The following is a 9,891-nucleotide window of genomic DNA, read 5'->3' on the forward strand; positions in this document are numbered from 1 at the left end:
GATTTCGACGCCAATTCTCCGGTGAATTATGAAAAATAGTAGAAGTTTAATTCACTGAAGTCTTTGTAAAAAAAAATAAAATAACTCCACTTATTTTCATCCGAATAGAAAATTGGAAATAATAATCCATGGATGGTAAGGATAGTTCAGCTTCTCTCTGCTAAACCAGCACCGCCAAAAACTTTTCAGATGGCAGTCTGGTGGCTCTTCAGGGCATGTCCGTTTGGTTGTCTGTGACATGAAATAGTTTGGGAAGCCCTGCACTGAGCGACCATGTGGGCGTGTTTCTCTCGGCCCAACAGTCTCCGCTCTTGTGTGGAGTCCAGAGCGCAAAACGCACTTCTTCTGGTGCGACCGGGGAGCGCAAAAGTAGCAGCTCTCCGACCGTGACGCGCACACCATCTCCGACTCCGGCTGCCCCTCGAATCCAACTTGACTGAGCGGGAAATAAAGAGTTTCTTAACATCTCCCGGTGACTCTTCCAGCCATGGACGCATCTCGACTCGTGTCGCTATATCTGGGCCTGCTGCTTGTTTTCCTTGGGAATATACCGTGTTTCCAGTCTGCTGCTATCATCTCTCCCTCTGCGCCGAGGAGGAACAGGGGAGCCAGGATCTCTCATCAGGACGGACAAAGGTCATCCAAATTCCTAAAAGACATCTTCACGTCTTCGCATCCGATCGTGGGCCATCACAAAGAAGACCTAAAGGACGCTATCGTGCCTCATGAATACATGCTCTCCATATACAGGACATACTCGGCTGCAGAGAAGCTCGGACTAAACGCAAGCTTTTTCCGCTCCTCTAAATCTGCCAACACCATAACAAGTTTTGTGGACAGAGGAACAGGTTGGTTTCAGTCTGCTGCCAGATCCATCAGCTCACTCTTGCATAATTCTGTGGCACACTTTGTCCTCAGCTGACATGTATAATATTCTCCTCTTGTTAAAATCTTGGCTAAAAACAAAAGATGCAAAAACAAAACCCAGGCGGCAACTTTTACGCACGTTCCAGAGCAAGAAAAATGATGCGTAAATGCGTTTTTACGCGCAAAAATATTCACAAATGACACCAATGTGGCTCAGAAGATAAGCCTAAAAGCTGCTGTTTTATGGTGGTCGTGACCAGCTTTGGGATTTAACTCAGTTCCTTAAGCAGCAGTGTTGCCATGCGCGTAACTTTTCCCAATGATGAAGTTATATTACGGTGAATTTAACCTCCAGGTAACGCGACAATAAAACACTAATGAAGGCGATCGCTAAATAAAGGTTGTAAATCACTGTCTGCGCAGGCTGCAGTAACTACTCTGCCCACAGCCACCACGTGAATGCAGGAAACTTTCTACTTGAATACGCGTCTACTTTGTTGTTTCATTTCCAATTTTTTTTTCATGCAAGCCAAAAACTTAAGCACAAGCCTAAACAAATACATAAAGCGTTATAAAGTGGCGCATTTAAAAATGTTCCATCATGGGGGATCAGTTTGGCCCATTTACGCTGACAAAGAGAGCTGGGGGGGCCATGGCAGAGCGGCTCGGTGTGAGAAGCAGGTGTTTGGGTCAGTTAACATGTGTAACCAAGTGATTTGACCAGCCCGCGAGGACAAACACAAACTGATAAACACGAACACACTCAACAGACACAAGTGACACAGTCTGAGTTAATCTTTGCTGGAGAAATCAAAGCTATCTTTGTTTGAGATCTCTTCTAAGAGTCTCAGAAAGCGCGCTGTAGAAAGTTTCAGCACGAGATGTGGAGTCCAAGTCAAAGTCTGTTATCTTCCTTCATGGATGGAATTATTTCAGTGCAATCAAAATCTGTTTCAAAGATTTAAGTGTATGGAGATTATTTAAAAAATTCATTTTAAGTGATAAAACATTTCCCTGTAAATGAACCAAACTGCATCCAAAACAAGAGCTTTTTTTTTGTGAGTAGTATTTAATAGCTAAAAAAATCTGAATGCTTTACGCGCATCCATGTTGCCATTTCTTGCAGTGTGAGCAGGATTGATAGGAAAAACGCCTCACTTTCTCCTGTGATTTTGATGTGATGTGTCACTGCCTCTGACCCCGAGCTGGACCCTCTGAGAGCTGCTTGGCATCGAACGGCTGACTGGAGTATTTGAACTCGGTGATCTAATTGAGTGTTCATGTCATAACATATCAAACACTGTCTATTCTCCCATAATGACCCAGCTCGGCCACGATGGGCACATCACCAAAAAACGACGAGAGGAAAAAAAAAAAAAATGAAAAAGCATTTCCTCCGCTGTGAAGTGGGTTGTATTTTTTTTTCTTTCCTGCGGAACCTCCCTTTGCGACCGCCACTTTAATTACGGAAAATTATTTTTCTTCCCGTTCTTTCAGCTCAAGCGCCTTTGGTTTCTTCTGGGATTCCTCCCAGCATCCCCAAAGTGTTGCATTGCATTAACCTGCAGGAGAAGCTCAGCTGGGAGTTTGCATTACTCAAAACGCCTCATTTAGAAAAAAAAAAAAAAAAAAATACGTATGTGGCATCTTTTTGATGCGTAATTTTGCGTCTTTTACGCACGAATTATCTACGCTTTTACTGAACGCATCCATGATCTGTTTACACTTCAGCAGGTAAATCAAGTTTCCCTCTACAGGCAGGCAGGGTGTTTCCTGGAGGTCACAAAAGGCAAGATCAGAAAAGAATAACCCGAATTTGAAAATTACTTTTGGCACTTGGGGTAACTCATTAAAGCGCAGATGGTGCAGCCTGGCCTCTCTCCCTCTCTCTCTCCCTCTCCTCTCTCCAAACAGAGGCATAGATGACAAAAACATGTTTTTCATTTGTTCAAATACAAGATACAAGGTCAAACAAAAGTGCACAGGATGCCTTTTAAACCACAAAGTGAACTTCAGCGCATTCCTCTCCAATTATCCACCACCAGGCATCTTATCGTAGAGGCAAAAGACCCTTTTTAAAAACATAGTAATGAAATTAAGACAAGTTTGTACATTTCTAACTGTCAACACGAATCTCTCTCAGTAGTCCAAACCGCCGCTGCGTCAGTCAGTCCGTGCAGGCTGCGCGTTTGAAGCGGAATGTTGTCGTTGGCAGGATGAGATGAAATATAAGAGGGGAAGTGCTTTAATGAGGAAGTTGGGAATTCAGAACTGTTAATTATTTCGTGAACTTGTATTCGATTAGTTTGAGGTCTTATTTTAAAAAAAAGGATCCTAATTCAGACCATACGGCCAAAATTTCCCGAAATGAGCACAAGGTTTCAATCTGCTTCTACTGCAGGACTCGGCAGAGCATGGAGACTTAGATAGCTCCTGAAAGGAGGTTTTATGAGTCACATCATGGTGGTGGTTGGTTTGAGAAATGTCACTTTTATTTAATTAGGAGAGTTTGGGGGGAAAAAATGTGACAATCAACCAAGAAAATCTGCTTTTATTTCAATTTAAATATGCTTTAAGCCTCAAGTTATGTTTTAAAATGTTTATTCTAAGAATGTTAAGATGTTGCATGTCTTAAACCATGTGTGTATTTTAATTCCTCTCTAGATTTAAGAATAAGCGACCCTTACGGTAAAAATAAATTCCAAAACAGTTTAAATGTTTGAAATAAGAATGTCAAACCTGCTTTTTTAAAACAAACTTTATTTTCCTGCTTAAGTGTAAAATTTAAACAAGCTGCAGATCGTGAATGCATTCAGTAAAAGTTGCCCCATGCATGGATAATTCATGCGTAAAAGACGCAAAGTTACGCGTAAAAAGATCCCTCGTTTGTATTTTTCTGGTGGAGCCTCCAGCTGAGCTTCATTTTCACCCCAAAAAGTCACCGAAAAATACGGAAAAAAGGAAACAAAACAAACGAATTTAAATAAAGAGGATTCTAAATAAAACCAGTAAGAAAATAAAATGCACTAGACTGCAAATTTATTACAAAATCTTTGCTTTTATCCTCACTAGTGACCGAATTCCGTGTTTTTAAAGATGAAACCACTGAGTGCGTTTACTGGACGCTGACGCCTTTTCATGCATTGTTCCACCCTGCCAGATTGCAGCCTCATTGGTTCGCCTTGGTGAAATATTTGCAGGCCTCCTGGGTCTGCAGCGGGGAATAATGCATTAATTGTGTATTGTTCCGTTGAGTGTACAGTATGTCGCCTTCGGTCCGTTGTGTCTGGCAGCACCCAGGGGCCTTCATATCACTAGGCCCCTTGTTGTTTTTTTCCCTTTCTATCTTCCTTTGCCGGAGAGTTCTCCAAAAAGAAAACATCTCTTTAGCTGTGACTGCTGCTCAGATTTAAGAGCTTCTGAGGCTGTAAAGAGGGGAAAAGTTCACTTCCACTCTGTCAAGAAGCTGGAAATTAATAATTAATCTGTCATCAAGGCAGAATATGTTTCCATTGAAACAAGCTGGCTTTGATTAAAAGTGGCATTGCATTTCTTTTTGATTGGATTATTGTCACTGCAACGAATTTTTGCCTTAGAATGCATGCTCGGCGGAAACATGCATCACATTTAATTTTTTGGGACAAGCTTTTAGGAAGTTTTATGCTTTGACTTACAGTCTGACTCCAGCAGTTTTCATGCCAAAATGCGCATGAAATGAAATCAAGCAACGTTACATTTGATGGTTGGATCCATTACGCACGCTTGGTTCTGTGATTGAGATGTTCTTATTTGGAGGAGTTTATCTTTAAAACAAATCTACGCAAATTGGAGGGACACGCGGTCAGGATTGGATTAAAAAGTAAAAATTCGTAGCTGATCAGAAGGTTTTCATCAACTTTATACGTGGTGTTAGCTGTGATTTTTTTTCACTTGTCAGCTACAGTTTGTTTGAGGCAGGTCCAGGGTGCACTTTTGAAAAACAAGAGAGGGAGAGAGAAGGCCTCTGTGGGAGAATGTGAGCCCCCCCACTCTCCCTCCCCCTCCCTCTGAACACTGTACACCCTAAGTGAATCTGACTGCAATTATTTTCTTCTTTTATCCTTGCAGACGATCTTTTGCACTCTCCTCTGCGAAGACAAAAGTATCTGTTTGATGTCTCAACCCTTTCAGACAAAGAGGAGCTGGTCGGGGCGGAATTAAGGATATTTAGGAGAGCGCAGAGCTCCCTGCAGACTTCGGGTCTCTACGACATCCAGTTGTACCCCTGCCGCTCGGACAGACTGCTGGACTCCAGGTCTCTGGACCCTCTGGACTCCACCAAGGCCGGCTGGGAAGTTCTGGACGTGTGGGAAATGTTTAAAGCGCACCATCATCACCATCATCCCCATCACCATCAGGGGAACCTGCTCTGCTTCCAGCTGCGCGTCACTCTCGGTAAATCAGACACCGAGGTGGACCTGAGGCAGCTGGGGCTGGAGCGGAGCGGCCGGTCCCAGCGGGAGAAGGCCATCCTGGTGGCCTACACGCGCTCCAAGAAGAGGGAGAACCTGTTCAACGAGATGAAGGAGAAGATCAAGGCTCGGAGGTCGGTGGGAGACAAGGAGGAGGTGATGGTGGTGAAGGCTGCAGCGGAGGAGGGGGTGAAAGGAGAAGGGCCCCGGAGGCGGAGGAGGACTGCGCTGAGCAACAGGCACGGGAAGAGACACGGGAAGAAGTCCAAATCCAGGTGCAGCAAAAAGGCGCTGCACGTGAATTTCAAAGAGCTGGGCTGGGACGACTGGATCATCGCGCCCCTGGATTATGAAGCGTATCACTGTGAGGGGGTCTGTGACTTCCCCCTCAGGTCGCACCTTGAGCCGACCAACCACGCCATCATACAGACACTCATGAACTCCATGGACCCCAACAGCACCCCACCCAGCTGCTGCGTCCCCACCAAACTCAGTCCCATCAGCATCCTGTACATAGACTCAGGCAACAACGTGGTGTACAAACAGTACGAGGACATGGTGGTGGAGCAGTGTGGGTGCAGGTAGCGGCCCTTAAGCTCGTCAGAAACTTTCACAGACTTACAAATCAAAGATGAGTCTTGATGGGTCCGTGCAGGTGAAAGATTTAAGCCCTGAAATGCTTTTACGCACGACGCGCCCTGTCTTTATTCAAAGGGATGCACGCGAAGGCGACTTCTGCTATTTATTCAGACTCAGCACAGTCACAATAATTCACACTCTATGCCTTAAAGTGTTACGCCTTCATTCCCATCCACGCAACAGGTCAGCGCTCATCAAACAGGCTTTTGTTTCCCAGAGAGAGAGACGTGTCCATATGGCACAGAGACTGGGGACGAGGCGAGATGGGAGCCTGTTGGGATGGGAGCCCGGCTGTGCACCTGTTCGTGCCGAGGCCAGAGGACAGCGCGCTCTGCCTGTCTGTCAGCGCTTTGTTGCAGCTCTGCCGTGTGATCCTGCCTGCCAGGCCGGACTCTTTTGGGTCTGTGCATCCAGGCCGTAATTGCCACCGTCCAGCTGGAGTCATTACAGGCCCGAGCAAGTGCTTGTTTTCCAAAAAAACAGAGAGAGGGGGGGTGAATGTCTCATACCAAACACGCACTCACACACAAACACGGACTGGTCTGAGCAGAGGAGATAAAATGGTGGTGGCCATGCCGTCAAGAGATTTTTGCTTTACTGGAGACCAGTGGAGAGGCGTCGCGCGCCTCCGTGGACAGGAAGGACACAGAGAGTCGTGCCTGACTGGGGCCCTGTTGTAAAAAAGAAAAAAAAAAAACACAAAAGCACACAAAACTGAGGCGAACTTTTTGCTCAAAAGTCTGCATCTTTACGAAATGCACTTCCACAACTGACTGCTCCACGGACACGCAGTCAGACAGAGAGTTTCTCTCTCTGGTGACAAAAATATAAGAAAAAGACTCGAAAACGAGACGCTATTTAAATGCACATTAGCTTTGAATGCACTGCTGTTCATTATTTTTGAGCTGTAAATATTTGTACAGTGGAAAACTTTACAAAGTGCAACGAATGAAGAAATGAGAAAACGGCATTTCTTTGTAAATATACAAAATGCACTCAAATCGGTATAATTTCTATTCTATAATTATTTTATTATTTGTGATGTACAGAGTTTCATGATAATCATATATTTCTTACATTGATAAGAGTAATTTAAGGTGTATTCAATATTTTTGTTGCAGAGGGTGGAAAATACCATTATTAATGTCTACCTCATAATTGCATATCGGATCTGAGTTTGAGGTGCATTCAGTTAGAGTGTAAAGAGCTTTTACAATGATATATAAGATCATTTATTTACATATATTACTGGATAATATTCCACACCATTACTGTACAAATAAAATTCAAAACAAAGTCTGCTACTCCTGATGATTCACGCAACTCTTTTTGCTTCATTTCATTCATTTCAAGAGTTTTTAGTCACCAAAACTCTCCAAAAACAAGAGGAAAGCTGCAGAGCTGTGAGGGTAAAGATGGATATAAGAGGCCAAGACACTGTGCTGTTCAACTGTTGGATAAATCATGTGAAAACAAAATCAGATTGCATCAATCAGGTGATGTTTTCAGGGTTTTTTTTGTGTGAATTTCAAAGATACATCTGCTCAAGCTGAGACTAATATGTTTTATTCTTCTGGATTAAAGATGCAAACACTTACTGATGCATGGTACTGGCTTTTTGCACACCCTAACTCAGTATAGCCCAAATCATACCTCTTTTATTTTTAGTGTACACAAATCAAGTTTCCCCTGTGGCAGAATTGAGCTGCTACACCCAGTGTGAGTCAGTTTGTTTAAGAAACCGCCATGAAACAAGACTACATTTGATTCTACCATAAATTGTAAATGTAATGTAATCTTTTCCAAACATAGAAATCTGAATCTGTTTGGATTACATGTACAGAGCTTAACAAATGTATTAGACCAGCTGTCATAAAAACAAGAACACATCAATATTTTAGAAATCCTTAAACTCATAAAAACTTTTTTAAAACTAAAAATGTTAGTTAAACAACTAAATAGTCCTTTTTCAAACACAATCATTGATATAACTTGATATTGCGTCCTTTGGCCTTAATAACAGATGGCATTCTTGCTGCCATTGTTTTAATTAACTTTTGTTATTGAATTCCAAATAGTTCCTTCCCACTTTTGTGTGATCAATCTTTGAAACTTCTAAATCCCCAATTTGTTCAATAGGAATAAAATCTGGACTTGGACTCGGCCTGTCCATCAGTTCCAGGACTCCAGATTCCTTTTTCTTGGTCTCTGCTTTCACAGCTTTGAAGTATGCTTGGGGTCTTTGTTTTATTAGTATATGAACCCACAACCAATCAGATTCAGTCCAGAGGTGATGCCATGATGCACTAAGATGTTGTGGTAGATGCTCTTGTTCATGATACCGTCGGTTTTCACAAATTTATCTGTGCCATTTCCGCAAATGTAACCCTCTACCATAAAGGAATCTCCCATGTGTTTCACTTTGGGTGCAATGCATCTGGCGTCATAACCTTCTCCAGCTTTTCAACACAACAATGCTGATGGAAGAGTCCAAACTAGGACTTGTCCATCCAGAGTACCTTCTTCCAGTCATCAACAGTCCAGTGTTTGTGCTCCCTGTAAATCTGAGGCGTTTCTGGATGTCTTCAGGCCTCAATAATGGCGTCTCAGCAGCCATTCTTTCCTTTAACCCTTACTTTATCAGCCGCTGCCTGCCTTTGGTCATTCTGGAGACTTTCTCAGACTCTAATCTAGAAGCATTCATCTCTACCTGAAAATCAGCATTGGTCTCTAAAATCTTGAGGTGTCTGACACCTGCATCAGTTAAATTTCGTTTCCAGCCTCTTTCTTGACTCATATTGTAAGCACCAGTCTCAGTTATTGGCTCCAAAGCATTTGTGACCACACTGAGAATGCTTTTTGTCTTTCCACTATTAGTCTCAGAGACCATCCAGTATTATAAAGTGCTTTAATGCAGACTCATTCATTTTCAGTGAGCTCTCCACATATTACCATTTTGAACAGGAATGAGGAATTTCAAACAGATTCATCCTTTTATACCAAAATCTGAACCGGCTCACTGGGCTTCTCTGAGTTGTCAGAAATTAATCAAGCACAAAAAACTAGTTTGCTGTTCACAAATGCAAGTAAATAACTAAAATCTGACATAATCAAGAAATAATAATGTGCTTTACTATTTTTTCTGTGTTTTCGTAAAACAGTAAATTTGAAAATTCATGGATAACAAAAATAATTTTATTTTAGCATTGAAAATATCATTTTGGTTAAAGAGCTTCTGCATACTGATGTATTAACTGTTACAGAAACATAAAAATGTTTTTGGTAAATACCAGTGCTGATAATTTAGGGCAGCTGTGGCATGAACCTGACATTGGGTGATGTTCTAATGAATTTGTTAAGCACTGTAAATCATATACAAAATGTATTTTAACAGTAGAAGTAAAACTAAGCTTTATCTGACTTTTCCAAGAGCTGCCAACAGCACTGTAACAACCCTCTGACACACAGTAAACTCTGTACAGGACTAAATATAATGTGCTCCCTTCAGGGGAGCTTATACCTCCAAATTCAAATAAATTCTCTGAATTTAACAGCAAGTTCTCAGGGAGGTTAACTGATACAATCCTGTCAAAATTCTTAGAATAACACAAATTCCTCTCCAGCAAAAAATCAAACTAGCTGTAGTTCAGACCTAATATTTACACATTAAAGATAAAGGAATGAGGATGACAAAATAGGCCAGTAACATCAGCTGAGACCGGCCCATTAGATCACTCCTTAAGACATGCTGACGTTATTAAAATTGCATTGGTGTCTTCTTTATGCTTTTTTTGTATGGATTTCTGATTTTTGGAGAAAAGTTTAAAAATAGTTTCTCATGTAGTCTGCCATTTTTTGTACATTGCAATCTGGGTATTGATGTTTTCTGGTTGCATTCTCTTTGAATGAACTCACCTCCATCTCCATTGCAGTT

General features: G+C 42.1%; 1 protein-coding gene across 1 annotated transcript; it reads left to right on the forward strand.

Annotated features, from left to right (window-relative positions):
• The first annotated feature begins 365 nt into the window (after positions 1-365).
• gdf6a (growth differentiation factor 6a) lies at positions 366-6,947 on the forward strand. Its single transcript, XM_041793970.1, has 2 exons — positions 366-848; positions 4,975-6,947. Exons 1-2 carry the CDS (start codon positions 488-490, stop codon positions 5,901-5,903), a joined length of 1,290 nt encoding a protein of 429 aa, XP_041649904.1. The 5' UTR covers positions 366-487; the 3' UTR covers positions 5,904-6,947.
• Positions 6,948-9,891: the final 2,944 nt, after the last annotated feature.

The sequence above is a fragment of the Cheilinus undulatus genome, linkage group 8 (assembly GCF_018320785.1).
Source record: "Cheilinus undulatus linkage group 8, ASM1832078v1, whole genome shotgun sequence".
Classification (NCBI taxonomy): domain Eukaryota; kingdom Metazoa; phylum Chordata; class Actinopteri; order Labriformes; family Labridae; genus Cheilinus; species Cheilinus undulatus.